The sequence below is a fragment of the Globicephala melas genome, chromosome 14, assembly GCF_963455315.2.
Source record: "Globicephala melas chromosome 14, mGloMel1.2, whole genome shotgun sequence".
Classification (NCBI taxonomy): domain Eukaryota; kingdom Metazoa; phylum Chordata; class Mammalia; order Artiodactyla; family Delphinidae; genus Globicephala; species Globicephala melas.
In genome coordinates, this window is record NC_083327.1 from 10,195,713 (window position 1) to 10,216,897 (window position 21,185).

The 21,185-nt window shown below is 42.3% G+C and overlaps 1 protein-coding gene across 3 annotated transcripts in view; it reads left to right on the forward strand.

The window, feature by feature from the left end:
- CD109 (CD109 molecule) overlaps positions 1-21,185 on the forward strand; it is a 135,328-nt gene that overhangs the window by 20,443 nt on the left and 93,700 nt on the right. For 2 of the 3 annotated variants that reach the window (XM_030859307.2, XM_060283391.1), the window contains exons 1-3: positions 243-447; positions 1,748-1,920; positions 18,161-18,189. In XM_030859307.2, the coding sequence (XP_030715167.2) occupies positions 374-447; positions 1,748-1,920; positions 18,161-18,189 (276 nt within the window). In that variant the 5' untranslated portion in view covers positions 243-373. Of the gene's footprint in view, positions 1-242; positions 448-1,747; positions 1,921-18,160; positions 18,190-21,185 lie in introns of those variants that run through there. The other variant, XM_060283392.1, reaches the window with a different exon arrangement.

Here is a 21,185-nt window from a genome sequence, read left to right on the forward strand (position 1 = left end):
ATTGATTTTTTTCCACCTCACAAGGTTGCTATGAACGTCTCCGTACAAGGATGGGCCTGTTCATGCACCCCGGGCACGGGCGGTACAGCGCTAGCATAAACAGCCCGAGGAACCGGGTGGCCAGGGCAGCAGGGCTGCCGCCCGGGGTTTGCGGTGCGGCCCGGGGCGCCGAGCAGCGCCATTGCGATGCGGCGGGAGGGGTGGAGCCGCCGCGTCCCGGCTCAATGTAGAGCCCTCGCTCCGCTCGCAGGCGCGCCCAGTGCAAACTGCTAAGCCTGGAGTCGGGGAGATCCGGGAGGAGGTGGAAGGCCACACCCCGCGCTGCCCGCGAATTTCCTCCGGAGCCCGCGGTCGCCGGGCAGACGCCGCCGAGATGCGGGGCCCGCGGCTCGGGACCGCCGCCCGCCTCTTCTGCGTGTGGAGCGCGGCGCTGGCCGCCGCCCCCCGGTAGGAGCGCGGGACGGCGGGCGCGGGGCGGCGGGCGCGGGGCGGCGGCGATCCCCAGCCGGACCCCGGCCTGGAGATTTGATCATGCATCGCTTCCCCTCGGTTCTTCGCGGGACAGTTGCTCTCTCCACCCGCGAGGTTGTTTAAGCGCCTCTGGCCGTAACTGCTTTCTAAAGACAGCATTTTATTTTTAGTCCACGTTGCCTCTGCGTTCTTCTCAACTTTTAGCTCCCAAATAATGTGCCTTCTTCTTTTAAAGACATATATATATATATATTTTTCTAAACAAGATGCCTCAACTTTGGCAATGACAAGGTGTGACCGAGGAAGCTGAAGTATGGGTTTAGGTGCAGACATCGTGGGAAGATAACGAGTGAGACACCTAGGTAGTGGAAAGCACTCCCTCGCTTCCCCCCAGAGGTTTTTGCCCTTGAGCCCTAATCCCTAGCTTGGGCAGGGAAAGTGCTGTTTCAGCGATTTTTATGCTCTGCTCTACCTGGAAATGTCAGCACTGATAGTTTAATTTCAGATGGTATATTTTAATCAGTGGTGTTGATTAGATGATGTTTTCTTGGGTAGATGCCCAAACATAAAGGTTTCAATAAGAAACAAGCAAAATCCGTGTGTGTGTGTGTGTGTGTGTGTGTGTGTGTGTGTATGTGTGTGTGTGTCTTTAAGCCAAGAACAAAAAATTACGCTGGGATGATGTCTTCTGTAAAGGAGAAGTTTAGAGGCTAGTATTGATACTTTGCCAATAACTTCTGCGTGTCCCAGTGTAAGCCATCCTGTGCTATTTGTGGTTTATAAAATGGAAATAATAACACAGGCCGGTCCTCTAACAGTGCATGGATTACCGCATTAAAATTGATTTATGGGAATGTATCAATAAAACATGATAAATATAATGAACACTGCTGTATGTTATATATGAAAGTTATGAAGAGAGTAAATCCTTAGAGTTCTGACCACAAGGAAAAATATGTATTTTTTCTATTTCTTTAATTTTGGATCTATATGAGATGTTGAATGTTCACTAAACTTATTGTGATAATCATCTCATGATGCATGAAAGTCAAATCAATTATATCTCAATAAAACTGGATAAAAAATGGATTTATGGGGATTATTGTTGTTTCAATAGCATTTCAGTGCAGTTGCTAAATGGAGCAGTGAGGCAATATTAATTGGAACAGTTACAACTGGCACAGTATAGGGAGCCTATGAAATTTGAGGATCTCAAAAGAATGGAGATGTGAGGGTAAGAAACTTTGTTTTTCCCTTGTTGTTGGGAACTCTTTAGGCCCAAGTTTCTGGTGACAGCCCCTGGGATCATCAGACCTGGGGGAAATGTGACCATTGGGGTGGAGCTTCTGGAACACAGCCCCTCACAGGTCACTGTGAAGGCGGAGCTGGTCAAGATAGCCGCGAACCTTGCCGTCTCTGTCCTGGAAGCAGAAGGAGTCTTTGAAAAAGGTAAGATAACAGCAGAGTCTTAACTCATCTGCAGTAATAATTGGAGTATGTTAATAAAGCCACGTGCTATGTGATGTAGTGGAGAAGCCCCCCATTTTCAGTGGCTTACACAATACCCTTTTATTTCTTACTCATGTGGAGTCCAAAATGATGTTCCTGGGATGCTCTTCCAGGTAGAGATTGTGAGGCCCAGGTTCCTTCCCCTTTGTGGCTCTGTCGTCACCAGTACGTGGCTTCCAATCTGAAGGGGAAGAGCGTGGAGTGTCTCCTGTGGGAGGTCTTTATGGGCCAGGCCTGGACGTGGCTCATATCATTCCTCCCTCCTCTGATGGCCACGTTTAGCTGCACAGGAGGCTGGGCACGTAGGACAGTGTGTGCCCAGAAGAGGAAATGGGCGTAGTTAACAGGCTGGCACAAAACCATATTTACGTATGGTTTTTGCAAACCAGGTATGACCATATTTATTGGACGCAGAGGATTTTACTCAGTAGGCCTGTGGGTAGGAAAAGAAGAAGTTAAAATCTAGTTTTATGGAATATTTTTTAGTTTTTTAAGTTACAGGAAAAAAAAGAAAAACAATGTAAAAGAAGTCGGAGCCATTTGTAAAAGAACCCACATATCTTGTTTTAAATTTGGGTTCTAACCAGGCCCAGGATTAAATTGGGTCAGTGAATGTCTTCTTTTTCAATACTAAGGGCAGAATAATTTGGGGGGTAAATAGTTAAATAGGTAAACTTTCTTTCACATTAAAATGAACATTTAATTTTTTCTAATTGAAAGAGTAATGTATACTCAGTGCGAGCAACCTGGCAAATACTGGAAGTAAAGGGAATAAACCAAAATCCTACCTGTAATCCTACCACCCAACTGTAAACACTGTTAACTAGAAGCATGTTTAGATGTTTAGTCAGAGGCCAGCAATTGAGGCATAACTTCCTATAATGTTGAGTTATCCTTTAAAAGAATCATTTAAGGGCACAAAATGAAGGGTGGATGAGATTCCACAGTAGCTCATTATATAAATGTTTATCCTTTACCAGCATAGAGAAATTAACACCATCATGAAATGAGATAAAATCAAAGTTTATCTACATCCGAGGTTCTTTCTCCGTTGGGAAGTTGACTGACTGGGTGGGTAAGTTTGGAGTCAGGAAGAGGTGATGTGTGCAGGGGCCAGGCCACTTTGTCTTTCACAGGAGTAGTGTCAGGAAAGCGGGAGGCCTTGTTGCCCTGGAGAAGCAATGCAGTTAGCGCTTAAGATCTGAGACTGAGTCTTAGCACTAGCTGTGTGATCTTGGGCAGGTTACTTAAATGCTCTGAGCTTCAATTTCCTCATCTATAAAACGGGGATAATGTACTTCCCAGGGCAGTTATAAAGTTAAAATCAGTATCTAGTACCTATTAGGCACTCAATAAACAGTAGCTGTTAATATTGTAAATAGGAATACTATTGAAGAAGATGCAGGAAGCATCATTTCCTTTTTACATGGGGGCAGATCTCTTACTTTTATTATTGAACTATTTATTCTGAAAATGAATGAATCTTTGTCTTGTGATAATGGCTAAAGAAAATATTGAAATACTAAGTCACAGCAGACCATACTTAAGGTAGTTCCACATTCATTATTTATTCATTAAGAATTATCATTTTGGCTCTACTAGTGTGACAGTTTTACTACAATGCAAAGGTCCAGAATAACAAGGATGATCTTGATAAATACTTGGGCTTTGCTCGGACATTTGCGTGTGCTTATTCTAGAATTTCTCCTTTGTTGTCTTTTCTGCAGTCTCCTTCGTCAGTCTTGTTTCTTTTTTTCTGCAAATAGTACGAACACTGAGGTGCTTGTTACTGTGGCGTGGTTTTAAACTTTATTCTTAGATTTTTCCTTTGGGAGGAAAGTTCGTCATGCTTTTGGGTAAGGCTGAAGTGGGTCGGACGACACTATCCTGGGAGCTTAATGGATCTTTGAAAAAGAAAGAGAGAAAATGCACTACTTTCAGGGGCTGTTTTGGACGCAGTTGACCTACAGTTTCATTGAAAATACCATTGCAACCCTTCTCCCTCTTTCAAAGGAGAATGTTAACTTTGTTATCAGGGGCTGTGAGTCATTGTTCTCAGAGCAGATGCTTCCTGTAAAGTTAGGACTTAAGGACCAAGACATTTCTCCCTCCCTGTCCTTACATCCTTTGCTTTATCTGATTTCTCCAGGTGTAACAATATGTAGATAAAGGAGGACTTTCTAAATTAGTGGGGTCTGGATTCTTCCTAGGATTCACTTTTTCCTTGCCACATAAACACAAGCAAAGAAATACATTTTAGGTCTGATTATTTCATCATTTTCTTATGATGGACTCCAAGAGGTCCTGCCAAGGAAAGATTGGTTTTAATAAAGGTCTGCCTGCTAGCAGAGCTGGGTAAGGAGGGGGATTGTTTCTGAGTGGCTGTTTCTAGCAGTCCTGCTGTTCTTAGAAATTCCTGGGGCAGGGCGGTGTTTCACCATAACCAGAATGCATTTCTAGCTTAATTTGTGTCAGAAATAGTAATAGCTAAAGCATTAGAATTGCAGCGTATACCTTCCTTAATAAAGGCAGAAAAGTATGGCTTGTCCTCAAGGAAAAGTTCATTTATTTATTTGGCAGATGTGGGAAAAATTTTGTTTACATTCCCATCCTTGAGGCCAGTAGCATGACAGTTAGTTTATTCATGTTTAAATATATTAATTTTATATTTATTGGGGATCAATTAATTTTTATTTATTTATTTTTGGGTGAACAATAGCCCTTGAGAAAAAGTGTTTCTAATAAACTTTGAGGAGTTCCTTAAGGGTATATTAATGTGTTTTTAGTGGTGACATTCAGATATTGAAGTGTACTTGTCATTGTTACGAACACCACTCTCATCATCCTCTATGGTGAATAGAACTAGGTTCCTAATCTTATCTTCTGTTGGACAGAAGAGTTAGTTAAGTAAATGTAATTGATAAAATTCAGCAGGTAGTAATTACCAGAGAAGATGGAGCATCTATTGGCGTTTGTAATCAAGTCAGATTGTCTGTTGGTTGGAGAATGAGTCTGTCCCCTTATTTCTTAGCTTCCTGGCGTTTACCTCTTCCTTTACTGTGATGGTGCCCTGGAGTTCCATGCCAAATCAAGAAAAAAAGTGAAGAACATTGGAATTCACAGGTCATAAATGAGAGCTATCTTCTCATCTTTTTTTTTTTTTTTTGCGGTACGCGGGCCTCTCCCACTGCGGAGCACAGGCTCCGGACGCGCAGGCTCAGTGGCCATGGCTCACGGGCCCAGCCGCTCCGCGGCATGTGGGATCTTCCCGGACCGGGGCACGAACCCGTGTCCCCTGCATCGGCAGGCGGACTCTCAACTACTGCGCCACCAGGGAAGCCCTCTTCTCATCTTTTAAAGCGTGTGAAGGAATTGAATCATTTCTGATATCCTGGAAACCATAGTTTCTGCTTTATTTCCCGATCTCTTTTTACAATTTGAAATGTTCTTTTGTAAACTTTCATTGTTTTTCCTGAATGAAATGTACTTCAAATAATAAAGAATACACCCCTTTCCTCCACTGATGAATTCTTTGTCGCTGGTTTCACATATACCTGATATAAGATAAAAACCTAAGGAACCACCATACTGTTCTCCATAGTGGCTGCACCAATTTACATTCCCACCAACAGTGCAGGAAGGTTTCCTTTTCTCCACACCCTCTCCAGCATTTATCGCTTGTAGACTTTTTGATAGCACAGGGAACTCTGCTCAACATTCTGTAATAACTTAAGTGGGGAAAGAATTTGAAAAAGAATAGATACCTGTATATGTATAACTGGGTCACTTGGCTGTACACCTGAAACTAACACAACATTGTTAATCAACAATACTTCAATATATTTTTTGATGATGGCCATTCTGACTGCTGCGAGGTGATACCTCATTGTAGTTTTGATTTGCATTTCAATATAATATAAAAAAATAAAATTTCTCCCCCCCACCTCCGGCAAAAAGAACAAAAGAAAAAAACCTAAACAGAAAATCTCAGCTGCAAACTTGGGTGCAAGGCAGGGCGTCTCCTGGCCTGGAGGCTCTTCTTATTTATTTATGGCGTCGAGCCTGCTTCCATCTTTCCACTGAAGGGTCTGGGTGAGGTGAACTCTATGTGTATGTCTGTATCCTTTAATAACTTGCCTTTTCTTCTTGCCCTAAAATCTGGGAGAGCTAATGGGGTGTTTACATTCTATTCTTTAAGAATGAAACATTCTTCTTTGTCTTTATTGTCTTTTTAGCTCTCTCCCATTGACTATGGGGTGCTTTATTTTCTATCTCGATTCAGTAAGGATGGGAAGTCAGTATTTTATAATTGGAAATATTAGCTGAAGAACTTAAAAAACTCATCCAATTCCGTTTGGATGGCTTTCTGGTGGAAACAAAGCTCCTGACATACATTTCATGGCTTGTAGATCGAAATCAGTAACTGGTTTTCATGAGCGTAGATGAATTAGTATGCTCTGTGTGCAGGTCTCCCAGGGAAGGTTTGCACGGGCAGCTGTGCCAGTAGAGCTCATTTTGAACTTGCAGTGACATGAGAATTATTTTTAAAGGGTGTGGGTTCTTCTTTCACATGTCTTTGGTATTGTGTGTAGTATATATTAGTAAGAAGGTGGGACCTGAGGATAAAGGACCAGAGTGTAGTCACGATGAGCGTGGGCTCTGAAACCAGGCTACCTGATGCCCTTCCATCAGTGGTTGTGTGTCTGTGGGCTGTCACCTTCTCACCAGGCTTCAGTTTAATCATCTGAAGAGCAGTGGTTTCCACCTTGTACAATTATACGGTTAACGTGAGGGTGAAATGAGGTAACGTTTAAAGCACTTAAACACATAGGACTTACTCAAGTAATTGGTACCTATTGTCATTAGAAGATGATGGCAACAGTTATGTCAGAGGCAATTCTTAGTCACCTGTTGGGATGATCTTGAACTGGGGACTCTATAAAAGGCACCTCACTAGGAGGGGATGGGAAGGAACGTAACATATTAAATACTGAGTTTCCTTATAGTGCCAGGGACTTTATGCACAATTTTTAACTTCAATAACCCTTGGAGGAATGCACTATTATCTTCATTTTAGAGATAAGAAAACTGAGGCTAAGAGAGAATAGTTTTCCTGGGATAACACATTAAATGGTATAGCCTGAATGTGAAGTCGGTTCTGTTGGTACTGATGGTTCTGAAGTTGAAGGCTTTCCACTGCCTGAAAGAGCATGAAATACTTTTTGTTTGCGATATTGATGCAGTGTGGTATCAGTCTTCCTTGAAAATCATTTTCTTATTTGCTTGTGGTAGTTCAGAGCTGGATCTCATGAAATCTAACCTGGATCTGAGAGTTGCAAGTTGCAATGCCAACTCTCCTCCTAATTTAGTTTGGGCTTCGTAGAATTTTGGAGCTGGTCGGGGTCTCAGAGATAAGCCAAATCAATCAGCTAGTTTATGGCTGAGGAGACTGGGGGGTGGTGTCTGGTGACTTGCCCAGGGTGAAACGCCTTTTGGTGGTAGAGCTGGAAACAGATCACAGGCGCCCACATTTGCAGCCGAAGCTACTTCCGTGATACTCTAGGAAACGCTCCGAACATATGGGGAACTCTGTGTGAGACTTAGGGTATATTTGCGAATGTTGCTTTATCTGATACGGAAGAAAATAAGGCTAACTAAGGAGTTTAGAAATGCTTACCTGCGTTTTTGTGCCAGTTTCTTGTTTCAGCTCAAGGTGGAGTTGCTCTTTATGGACTAATGGTTCTGCAAGGGGTGGGAGTGGGTGGCTAGGCACCTCAGATCTTTTCTAAAACTAAATTCTGCTGCTGTGTTTCTCAAAATGTGAGTCATATTTATTCAAAATGCAGATTCATGGTCACCCTATCAAGACATGGGTGAGGTCTGGGAATCTAAACTTTATTTTAAGCAGTCATCACAAGTGATTCTCAGCTGTGTTAAAGTGAGAACAACTGCCCTTCGGTTAGAAGGATTCTCATGGATTGTTCCGACCAAGTACCGGAAAACCTGAGGGTGAGAGGCAAGCCTTGGCAAGTTCTGTGATGATTCAAGGCAGCTGAAGGTCCCGCCCAGATTTCTGTATTTGCCTTTCAAGTGGCCCCTAGCTCTAAACGTTGGTGTTAATGTAAAGCAGTGGAGAAACAGGTCTTGGGGCTTGACTATCAATCAGTGATGGAGTGAAGTTGAAAGTGAACAGACTGATTCTTTAAACTCCAAGCTAAACACGTACCGCTGCTCTTCTAAAGGGGAATGAGTCACTGAGGGCTTGTGGTGGCAGCAGAAATCAGATCCTGTAAGAATCTGGGCGGGGTTGCTGTTTGATCCATTATGTTGTTAAGAAGGATTTACAATGCTGGAACGCCTTGTTTCCCGGATGACCTTTCCCCCCATTAATTTATTATTTATTGATTATTTGCGGTACGTGACACGTGAATGAATGGGGGGTGTGACAGAAAAGGAAGGAAGGCATTAGAGAAGGTTCAGAGGTTTCAGAAGGATAAGTATAATGTTAAAAGTGCAGAGGCTGGAGAGTTTTTATTTCTTGTTTGTGTCGAAAATTCAGTGTGGTTGGTAAATAGTGCTTCTTTTGTGTGACCCTGTGCCTGGTACTGTTACCTTTTACACCCAGAGCTGTACAGATGTCCATTCATGAGTGGTGCACCTCTGCTGATGTATTTGGCATTTTGTGGGAACAGTTACTTCACATACGAGAGAAGGGAAGGGTGTGTCAGAGGAAAAGAGCCCAGGGCTGGGAGTGGCAGACATGAGAAGGAGACAGAGCTTCGTGTGTGTGTGTGTGTGTGTGTGTGTGTGTGTGTGTTTTCTGAAAAGATGTTACATTCTGCTTTAGATGTAAGTGTGGGGAGACACCCAGGTGGAGATACGCAGCAGATAAGTTTGAAATTGTAACTAGGGGTAGAGTTGAAGGCGTTGTTTTCATAGAGGCAGACAGTATTCGAAGTCTTGGTGGGAAGGCGTGGGATGTACAGGAGGCAGCGCTTATGGAAAGAACAAGCCTGATGACAGGAGCTTGTGAGGAGGGAAAGAAGTCAGTGAAGCTCCTGGCCCGTGAGCAACCGAAGCAGGGATGGATTGGAGACGCTGAGACGTCTCAGAAGCCAAGGGAAGGAAGAAGACCAAGAAATTAGGTCTTAACAGTATGTAGTGTCCCAGAAGGTCAGAGAAGAGAAGAGGACAGGAAAAAGGGCACTGGAGATCCTCAACTGAATGGTTTTCAGTTGATTGTTGGGAGCCAAGTTTTCAGTAATAAATAGGTGGTGAGGAAATATAATCAGAAAGTGTAGACCACTCTTTTCAAATTTTTATTTATTTTATTGTATTTATTGTATTTTATTTTTTGCGGTACGCGGGCCTCTCACTGCTGTGGCCTCTCCCGTTGCGGAGCACAGGCTCCGGATGCGCAGGCTCAGCGGCCATGGCTCACGGGCCCAGCCGCTCCGCGGCATGTGGGATCTTCCCAGACCGGGACACGAACCCGTGTCCCCTGCATCGGCAGGCGGACTCTCAACCACTGCACCACCAGGGAAGCCTGACCACTCTTTTTTTAAAAAAATTACTGCAGTAGCCTCCTAGGTTATCTTTTTTTTTTTTTCTCCCTACACTTATGGCTTTATAGTCTATTCTCAATCCAATGGCCAGAAAACATAGGCCAGATTTTGTCACTTCCCATCTCAGTATCAGCCAATGGCCTTCCGATGACCTGTGACCCCTACGCAATCTAGCTCCCTTTGATCTCGTTTCACACGACTCCCACCTCACTCCACAGCCTCTCTGGACTTCATGCAGGTCCTACAACACACCAAGCATGCTCCCATCTCAGGGCCTTTGCATTTACTCATCTCTCTACCTCTAATGTACTCTGCCAGGTGTCTTCACGACTCAGCTGCTTCAGGTTTTGATTCAAATATCACCTTTGCAGTAGACCACTCTGTAGAAGTTTCACGGTTGAAAGGAGAGAGGTGGATTGTCTCTTAAAAAACACAGTAGAGGGCTTCCCTGGTGGCGCAGTGGTTGAGAGTCCGCCTGCCGACGCAGGGGATGCAAGTTCGTGCCCCGGTCCGGGAAGATCCCACATGCCGCGGAGCGGCTGAGCCCGTGAGCCATGGCCGCTGAGCCTGTGCTCTGCAACGGGAGAGGCCACAGCAGTGAGAGGCCTGCGTACGGCAAAAAAACAAAAAACGAAAAACAAAACACAGTAGAGAGGTAAAAGGGTTGATACAAAGGGGAGGGGTGGATAATTCAGGGTAAGAAGAGAATCAGGTTCGAGAGCACGGGTGAGTGGATTAGCGTTAAAAAGTACTTTTTCCTCTGATGTAAGAAGAAACAGAAGAGAAAGAAATATTTTGAAGTCTGAACTTGAGATGAATAAAATTGAAATATGATTTTAGAAAACCTTGCTATAGTTTCCTCTAAATTGTGCAAATCTGTCATCTCTTTGTAGGAAGTGGGGATAAACGTTAAAAGCAGTGGCTCACTGGGGAAAGAAACAGAATTGGAGATATTCCCTGGTGCTGCGCTAAGCTGGGTCCCTGCTGGATTGTGGGCTATTGGGATGCAAGGGCTGACACCCGTACTGGCATCAGGGGAGGGCACACAGGAGAACGGGGAAGAGAAAGGGGCTTTTCATGGTGGACGTGTGCCTCACTTGAAGCTTGAGGGAATGGGGTAGAGGCATTTTATTATCACTGTGGTTGCAAGTGTGAATAAGAAGTGGAGTTGTAACTCATCACATCTTGGTCTGGGCTAATAGGACCTCATACCAAAGGTACAGTGACAGAACTGGAGGAGTGGAAATTGTGGGGGTCCTCTGTCCCTTCTAGTCTTCACTTCCCTTAGGAAAACCCCATGACCTGACTTTCTTCCTTTGCAAGAGTGAGGGTGAAACTGATCAAAGAAGATTTGGTGGAGGCAGCGGAGTAGGGAGGTGGTGGGCAGGTCTGTGGGTCTTTAGTTCTGAAGAAGTGATTCATGAATTAAAATCTGAAAACCAGAGTGGTAAAGCGCTTGGAAATAAACAGGGAGGAAGGTGTTTTAAGAGCACCTGGTAGGGCTTCCCTGGTGGCGCAGTGGTTTATCTATGGACCCTGAATTTGGAGTTCGTATAATTTCCATGTGTCACAAAATATTATTCTTTTAATTTTTCCCATTTTTAGTTCATGAACTGTACGAAAACAGGCATGGGCCAGACTTGGCCTGTGGGCTGCAGATTACTGACCCTGCCATAATAAATGCCATGTACATTTAGCGGCCCAGAGCCTGGCTTGATTGGTTTTTCATATGTATAGAACCTAACATTTAATTTATTTTATTTTTATTTTTATTTTTTTTTTGCTGTACGTGGGCCTCTCACTGCTGTGGCCTCTCCCGTTGCGGAGCACAGGCTCCGGATGCGCAGGCTTAGCGACCATGGCTCACGGGCCCAGCCGCTTCGCGGCATGTGGGATCCTCCCGGACCGGGGCACGAACCCGTGTCCCCCGCATCGGCAGGCGGACTCCCAACCACTGCGCCACCAGGGAAGCCCTAACATTTAGTTTATATTGTACCATTTTATTTATTTTACTTTTAGTGGGTTTTCATTTGACCTATTTTATACTCAGTGGTCTAAATGGAACAAAACATTTTTTATGAAACTGTTATTTATTGAGATATTTGTAAGCAAGGGGAAGCAGGAGAGAAAAAACTTAAAGGAGTATGTAGGGACCAAAGGAAACTTTTTTGTTTTGTTTTCTTTGAAATACTTGTGTTTTCTGTATGGATTGAATTCACTGAAGTGTTCCTTGGCTTAAAAATGACATTAAACCACGAAGCAGAAACGTATTTTAAGGTTTTATCTTCCATGGATCTGTGGTGGAAACCCCGTTTCCCACTTTCTCCATCTGTGATCAAAGAAAATGCTGAATAATGAGGGTATTGATGAAAGAATATTTAATAACTTGGTAAAGAGGTCAAAACTTTTAGTTGCAAAAGTGATGTCCTTAAGTTCATTATTGTACATTACTGAACAGCAGAGAGCTGCCAAAAGTAATTAACCAGTAAATACTAAGCCAGGTACGTATATGGTGGAAAATCCTTTTTTTTCCCAATAGAGAATACTTCTGGACCTAGTTGGATTTCCAATTACACACTCTCCTTCCCTTCAGGGATTTTCTGCAGAGCTGTCTGGTGAGCACAGATGTCAGAAGAGGCAGCATATGGCATTATGGAGTGTGTTTAAAAAGTTAAGGAAAGGTTAGTTTTTGTGTATGCTTATTACACAATTTAAAAATAGCTTTGACTCTATTTGTAAATCCAATGACGGCCAGCTCTCAGGCCTGTGCCAAGTGTGAAGCTTTAAAACAAGGTTTCTTTTGAGTGGCTTTGGTGGCATTGGGAAGGAGAAAGCACTGCAGGAATTTTAAGATCTACTTTCTCTGGTTATACACAAAAATGATCTGAGTTTTACAGAGATTATCTGCAGTGAACATTGAGAAGGACTTCACAGAACAGAGTGCATCTTTAGTCAGTGATTAAGAATGCCGTGCAGCATTTTTAAGAGGTGGTGACTATTTCCCTTGTCTGCGTAGAGCCCGGAGCTCCGGCAAAAGGGAGAAAACAATGTTCACAACAATTTGCAAATACAATCTATTTCATCCTCAACCTAGCAACCACAGAGAAAGAGATGACTATTTCTCATCTGCACTCCTACCACCCTGCCCCCGATTTTATATTTTGGTGCCGTAAATTACTGCTAGAATGTTAGGACGTTCAAATAAGACTTTACTAAGTGCCTAGGAAATTCCAAGCTGCCCTTGTCAATTTAGAGGGAAGACAAGTTGCAAAAAATCTCAAGTACTTCAAGTCAACCTTTTAATAAGGACACATGAGACAAGTGAGCGGACTTTAAATTGGATCTCTCTGCACATCCTTTGAGTCACTCCTGAATCCAGCAAGAATTAGGGGTTTGTGGGAGCCTCTGTGCTCCTGCACCCTAGCTTCTGGGGGCAGCTGTGTGTTTCTTGGGTCTGTGATGGACACGGTCACATGTCAGAGCAGTGAGACCCAGGCATGCAGTCTACCCCCTCTTCCAATTTCTCTTTAATGAGAAAACCCCTCAAAGCTTTGACTCTATGAAGAGTCCCATTAAAAACAAGTTCTGTGAATGGGATTTACTGCACCTCACATCTGGGTAGCTGGCTTTGAACCGCTGAAATGCTCGCCCTTCAGTTGATCAACCTACTAGGTTTATTTGGATTGGAGACTCGAAGCTGTTTTTTACTTTCTCCTTGCTTAGTGTCACTTAGATAAAAATAAATTACGCCCCCTTCCCCAAAACACACACAGACTCACACACAGACACACACAGAGAGACACACAGACACACACGCAGACACACACACGCAGACACGCGCACACACACACGCAGCCTTTAGTCTGTGAGATTGCCGGTGATGGGAGGTAGCCAGTGTGTCAGGCCCAAAGGAAGCACATTGTTTCCTCCAGTCACTGGGCTGAGAAAATAGTCAAGCCCAATGGTTTATCCTAAAGTCACGAAAAGTCAGCGGCTCTCAATAATCGAGGGCGCTGTTTTGCTGGGGCACAGCTCCCTGCAGTTTAGTATTTCTGATTTTATTCCACTGTGGGACGTTGTGGTGGGTACCATGCTGTACCACCCGGAACCAGCCTGTCGGGGACGAAGACTCATTCCCTGAAGCTGCTGGGAAGGTTGCAGCCCACCGCCCTCCAAGCCAGCTTCCTGGGGGCTGCACCGCTAGGGAGACTTACCCTGCCCCAGGGGAACTCCTCCTTGGGTGGAGGTCCAGCCCCTCCCCACCACTCAGGACAAGTCTCAGGGGTCAGCGCTGCTTCTGAGGGCGCCCCGTGGACGCGGCTTGAGCCTGTGTTGAGGCTCTTGCCCTCCCCTCATCCCCAGTCCCGCCTCTGCATCCCTCCCCTTCTCTAGGTGCTGGTCCCAGGCTCTCGCCCTGTGCTTGAATCACCGTGTCCGAGTTGGCTTCCCAGGGAACCCGACCTCAGACACGTGTGGTTCTTGTTTCCTTTGAAGATGGGTTTTTCCGATCTCGAAATTAGCTTCAAACGTATGAAAACGGTGTAGTGTGAAGGACTGATAAAAAGAGTTAAGAAATTTTCTAGCTTTTATATCCTTTCCAGAAGTTCTTGTATAACAGGAATTGTTTCAGTGAGCTCCACCATTGCAGCGCCTATAGTGTAACTGAGGGCTGGGAGAAACATTGTGGAAGAAGGATCTAGGTTCTGGTGATGACTAACATAGAGCTGAGGAGAGCCCGGAGTCCAAGGGGATTGCGACGTTGAACCTGTGTGACTGAGGCAATAAGGGTGTCAACATACACAAAGAGGCTACACAGGCTGTGCAACTTTATAATAATCAAAGGTGGGTAGAATGCAAGAACAAAAGTACAGCTGCCGTTCTTCTACTGAGAGGCAGTGGCTTAGAATCTTAGCTCCGTTACTTCTTTCCTGTGTGACCCTGGGGAAGTCACTTAATATCTCTGTGATTCAGGTTCTCATTTGTAAAATAAGGATAATAATACTTAATATTGCTAGTTAATCTTTTTTATTTCAAACGTGTTCCAGTTATCTTTTGCTGTGAACGAACCTCCCAACACTTAGTAGCTTCAAACAGCAATGGTTTATTATTTCTTACGGGTCTCACTCAGTCCACTTGTGCACACAAGTTTGATGATTATTCGCCTGAATCAGTTATTACCATTATTGTTGTGGAATTTTCTAATTCCATGATTCCTTATACATTTATTTATTGGAATTCTGTGGTAAAGAATAACTTTTTCTGAATATATATGTAGAAATGAATCTGTTTGCTGTACAGCAGAAACTAACACAACATTGTAAATAAACTATACTTCAATAAAATAAATTAAAAATTGTAAAAAAACCCCCTTTTTCTTCTCCTTCATTTAGTCATCTATTAAATTATATATCAGCACACACTCATACTCTTAATTTATTCAGTAGGTTATAATCCATTATTTATTTGAATGTTCAAGTTATCTGACCATTATCATAATAATGTTCAACTTGAACGTTCAAATAATTAAAAATATTTTTTTCAGATTTCCCATATTTTCCCTGTCCACATGCATGGATAGCCTTCCCTATTATCAACATCACCCACAAGAATGGCACATTTTTTTTTTTTTAACCAAGGATGAACCTGCAATGTTGCATCATAATCACCCAAAGTTCATAGTTCATGTGAGGGTTCACTCTAGGTGTTGTGAATTCTGTGGGTTCTGATGAATGTGTCATGACATATGTCCGTCATCATAATATCATACAGAGTATTTTCACTGCCCTAAAATTACCCTATGTTCTGCCTGTCAGAGGTCCGTTGACAGTATTTATAGGGTCTATTTCTGGGCTGTCTATTCTGTTCCATAGATATATTTGTCTATTCTTTTGCCAGTATCACATGGTCTTGATTACTGTAGCTTTATAGTAAGTCTTGAAGTCAGGTAGCATTATTCTTCCAACTTTGTTCTCCTTCAGTATTACGTTAGCTATTCTGGGTCTTTTGCTTCTCCAGGTAAACTTTAGAATCAGTTTGTTGACATCCATGAAATAACTTGCTGGGATTTTGATTAGGATTTAGGGTTGCATTGAATCTAAAGATCAAGTTGCGAAGAACTGATGTCTTGACAACTAAGTTTCTCTATTTATGAACATTGAACATCTCTCCATTTATTTAGCTCTTTGATTTCACTTGTCAGAGTTTTGTAGTTTTCCTCATCTAGATCTTGTACACGTTTTGTTAGATTTATGCCTGTTTCTTTTTTTTTGGTGCTAATGTAAGTGGACCTTGTAATTTAACTTCAGGTTCCACTTGTTCATTGTTGGTATACGTGACCATAATATTTTTAGTTGAGAAGACACTCTGTCCACAAGTGCTGAGCTACCTGGTAAAATCAGAGAAAATTCTGATGTGTGGAGGGTATTCTCAATTTCAATTTTTTCCCATATTGAACTGTTTATGTGTTTCAGCCCAAATATTTTGCAGGGTCTGCCTATGCCTCTTCTCAACAAATATTTTTACAAGACAGAACTTGTTAGTTGTCTCTACTTATGGTTCTTTTGAGTGTTTCATCAAGTTTAGTTGCTGCATCATTATGGGGCTTCTCAATTTCCCTTCAATTCAGTATAGAATATGCCTCTCCCATTAAAAGCAAGAACTTAATGAACAGAAGTTTCTTCCCACACATGGAGATGTTCTCAAAGCATGATTATACAATTTCAAAGTTAAATCTTGTGCAGGTTAAACCCATCTCATATTAATATTTTGCTAAACCAAAAAAAGATCCGGGACAGATACTCAATTAGAATGCAGGGATAACAGTGTGACCCAGACCATTCTGGTGAGGGCTCGCCAGTCTAACAGGCCTTTTGTGGTCTGGTCCAGCCTCATCTCTACTGCCTCTCCTGCCTCTGGTCGTGTCTCACACAGCTCTTCTCTTCAGTAGACTCCATGCCTTTGCACTTGTTGCTGCTCTGCCTGGAAACTGGTCCCCTCCATTCTCACCTGGCTCGTTTTTCCTTATCCTACAGCCCTAGACTGCATCATTTCCTCTAGGCGCCTCCCGTGGCCCCTCTGAAGTGCCCTCCCCTGCCCCTATTGCAGCCGTTCCGTGTGGACCTATATCTGTTCAATTGTTCTGCCTCCTTCACCTTTTCAAGACATTCTTTGTCCTGTGTCCTAATTATTGAAGAGCGCTGCTCCTTGCTTCCTAGGGTGACAGCTATTAGATCAACTGATCTGTGCTGTGTGATCAGTGACTCGATGAGTTGCTTATCTGCTTCTGAGAACATACTTGTAGTTCACCGAGGCCCCTTGGGGCAGTGGTCAAAGTGGGGTGCACACATCTGGGAGTCACAAGACCATTTATAAGGGAGTAGGTAGAAAATATACTAACTTTTATTTCCATTATTTTATTGAGAAAAACTAAGAAAGTCAGGTTTTCTAATATTTATATTTTGGTTGAGAAAGTGCATGTATATAACTTTATAAATCTAACTTGACGTGGTACCGTGCACCAAATATTCGTATCGATTGAGTACTCCATCATAAACATCTGAAGCCCACTGCCGTAGAGGCACACTGACATGCCAGTGGGTGACGCTTCAAGCTTTTTGGCAGTGTAATGACATATTTATCAAGTGTTTCCTACATGCCAGCCACTGTTCTGTACCGTTTACAGGGACTGGCTTACTTATTCCTTACAGCCACCTTGTGTGATTGCCTTCATTTTGTGGGTGAAAAAATTGAACCTGGAGAATCAGGTAACATGTTCAAGGACAGGACCAGTATGTGGCTGATTTGGGATAGAACCTATGTGGTCTGATTGCAGAGGCCACTCGCTTCTCCCCCGCTCCATACTGTACCTGTCTGTTCCCATGGGGTGGGCACATGTGGCCTCCGGGAGGAGAGGGACCATGTCTGTCTTGTTCACTGTGGTACCCTTATAAGTGTTTCTTCAATGAATGAAGGAACCGAGGGCCTGTCACCGCCTCTGAATTCATGTCCCTTAAATGGGAACTTTGAATAAGTACTCTTTTATTTTTAACTTGAAACATTTTTTCCCTTGCAATAAATAGAGTTGATGAGAAATTGGCATGGGTTAAATTAGCAGTCTTTTTTAGGAACTTACATGAAAAATGTCTGCATCATTTTAATACTAATGGTCAGTTATGAGTCCCAGCTCACCCCTGATGTGACTAATGCCTTCCTTTTTTCCCTTTATCATGAGTGTATGAGAAATGAACATTAGAAATGAACCTCAGCTTCCCTCTGTACACTGTATGGAGTGTCCCTCAAACATGTACAGCCTTAAAAGGGTAACAAGAGCAGTGGCAACTTACATGTGGAAAAGAGAAGCAGAACGTAACTAATTTCTGGGGAGAGGTTTACCCACTGATCGCCTTTTAAGTCTTAATTCTTTGGCACAGGGATATGTAATAATCTCTCAGGTGTTCTGGGATTTAATAAAATTGTTTAGGTTTGGCTAAATAAGTTTGTGATTCTGTAAGTCTGATTCCCTCTACATCTGAAAGAGTATTAAGGGAGTCTTACAAGTTTTGTATTATATCACTGTATTTAAATTATGACTGTTTTCTTCCCCGTTTTCCTTTCAGGCTCTTTCAAGACACTTACTCTTCCACCCGTAAGTATTTATTAAAAAATTTGGTTTCAGAAATATACATTACGTCCGTGAAATAAATGAGTTAGTATTTTATTGGCTTTTATATTAATTTACATTCCTTGTGAGTTTGATAGAGTTCAGTTCCACCTTCAGATTGTTTAAGAATAATATTACTTCAGGGAGCTTGGATATTAGCCTCTTCAAACTCACAGTGGAGATTTTCCTCTCGTAAAATGGAGAACTTCACTGAGGGGGACTGGCCTGGACTGTTAGCATAGGTACCTGGGCGGGTTTGGTCCCGCTTCTGCCTTAACAAGCCTTCCAGTCTTGGGTGTGTACTCAATGCTCCATCCCAGTTTCTTTGTCCTGGAAAAGGGCAGTGCTTCACTGAGCTGAACTGTACCCCGAGGCAAAATAAAACAACAGTAATTGATACCGACCCTGTCTTTGTTTAAAATTTTGATCTTTTGTTTCGTAATTTAATTTTTGCATCACCTTTGCTATTTAAAACTATTGAAAATATTCAAAAACTTTAACTGTTGATTACTGAGTTTTTTGGGCACGCTCTTAAATTTTGCAGTTGAGGCAAGTGCCTGGCTCACCTCACCATGGTCCCGGTCCTGGAGGAGGGGGATAAAGGTATAGTCTATTTCATAGGGGTTACCTTGGAGGTGAAATGAGATGTGAACACGCTGTAGCATCTGCTACAGAAGTGGAAAGGGTTATTATTTTGTTGAGAGAGTCATAAAACCTGTTTATTAAATATTGTTTGTGAACTAGTCCTGTGTCTCATGGCTTTAATTTGGAAGTTTGTGCTTTTATTACTGTTTTGTTTTGGAGCTTCACACATTTAATGTACAGTCGAATAGAACAGAGCATCCACCAAGAGGACAATTTGGTGTACTTTTCTGGGACTAGATGACTGATGACTTTGACCCTGACACTTACGTAAGGTTGACATCTCCCGATGAGCCACGTTCCCCGTTAACTCTTGAAGGTTACTTATCAAGCACCTTCAGAAACCACATTCATTTTGGGGTTCTTAGAGAATATAGTGCTCCCAAACTGTCCTTTATAAAAATTACTTACATTCTATAACTATTATGTTTCTCACCTATTTTAAAAAAACATTGATTTATTTACTTGGCTGCATCGGGTCCTAGCTGCAGCATGTGGGATCTCTTATTTATTTTTTAAAAAATTAACTGTGTTCTTCCAGTGTCTTTTTATTTTATTTTTTGATATTTATTTTATTTAATCTTTAAAAAATTTTCGGCTGCATTGGGTCTTAGTTGAGGCACGCGGGATCTTCACTGTGGCATGCAGGATCTTTTGTTGTGGTGCACAGGCTTCTCTCTAGTTGTGGTATGTGGGTTTTCTCTCTCTAGTTGTGGCACATGGGCTTAGTTGCCTCATGGCATGTGGGATCCCTGACCAGGGATTGAACCTGCATCCCCTTCATTGGAAGGCGGATTCTTTACCACTGGACCACCAGGGAAGTCCCAGCGTGGGATCTTTTAGTTGCGGCATGTGGGATCTTTAGTTGTGGCATGTGGGATCTAGTTCCGTGACCAGGGATCAAACCCGGTCCCTTTGCATTGGGAGCGCGGAGTCTTAGCCACTGGACCACCAGGGAAGTCCCTGTTTCTTACTTATTATTATGTTTGTACTTACCTTACTAACAAATATACTGTTGTAATAATAGAAAGTGGAGTTGGGGGGAGGGAAGCCCTGAGCAGGCAGACGTGGGGAAAAAAACCCAATCTTAGTGACAATAAGATGTTAGGCTGCATTAATGTGACCTCAGACATTAGGTGCTGGCCCACCGGTGTCTGTGTCCATAACTCTGTTGAAAAAGTATTACAGTGAGAAGATTAAAATAAATCCTGTGTAATATAATTGTCTGGTAGCAGAAGGGGTTGAGATTTCAGTTCAGGAATCACAGCTCAACGCATAATAACTGTCTGCTTTCCTCAGAGACGTCTGCAGTGGCATGGCCTGGAGTGTAGCAAGTCTGGAAGGGGCAGGCATGTGGGCGGACGAGGGCACTCTGGCTGATTCCCATAATGTGCCTATAAGCTGTACTTGTCCCAATTAGCTACAAATTTGGCTACTATTAGCCTTAAAGTCTTAACCATGCGGAATACTGATCCCAACGTCTTATATTTGTCTTTAATATTATGCCATTTCTATTGTATGTAGATATAGCAATTATTTATTGAAAGATTTACCAGGAGTTATATTTAGGACTAGATCCCTTTTTAGTAAAACAAAATTTTAAAGGCTTAGTCATAAAGTGTCTGGGAAAATTTAATAACTCTTGGCAAAAATAGAAGGTTCTGCATTTTTATGAGTGTTCAATTAAAATAGACCCATCTTTCCAAGTGCTCTTGCATTCTGATGATTGTAGATGTAATATTTTAAATTATTTTTTAACGTCCTCCTGAAGTTTTGCTATAAAATATGAATATATTGGCTGCATTAAAACAAATATGTTTTTAATATCTAACTGGCTCATTGTTTCTGTTTTTGATACAGTAAAGTCAGCCTTCAATAAGGAGTAAATAAAAAACAGAATTTAACCTAAAGATTATTGTTTGTACAAAACGTGCTAGAAAAAGTTTCTTTTTATTCTCTTTGTAAGTAAATCCAACTTAAAACGAGGGAGTGGTTTTTAAAATTAACATGCCTAAAAACTTTTTTTAAATTTTATATTGGAATATAGTTGATTTACAATGCTGTGTTAGTTTTAGGTGTACAGCAAAGTGAATCAGTTATACATATACATATATCTATTCTTTTTTAGATTCTTTTCCCATATAGGTTATTACAGAATACTGAGTATAGTTCCCTGTCCTATACAGTAGGTCCTTGTTGATTGTCCATTTTATGTATAGTAGTGTATATATGTTAATCCAAACCTCCTAATAAAATTAGAATGCTTTTAAAGTTTAATTACTAATGTATTTTAAAATAGAAACTATCATGTTAAATTTCTCAGTTTTATTTTGAAAGTT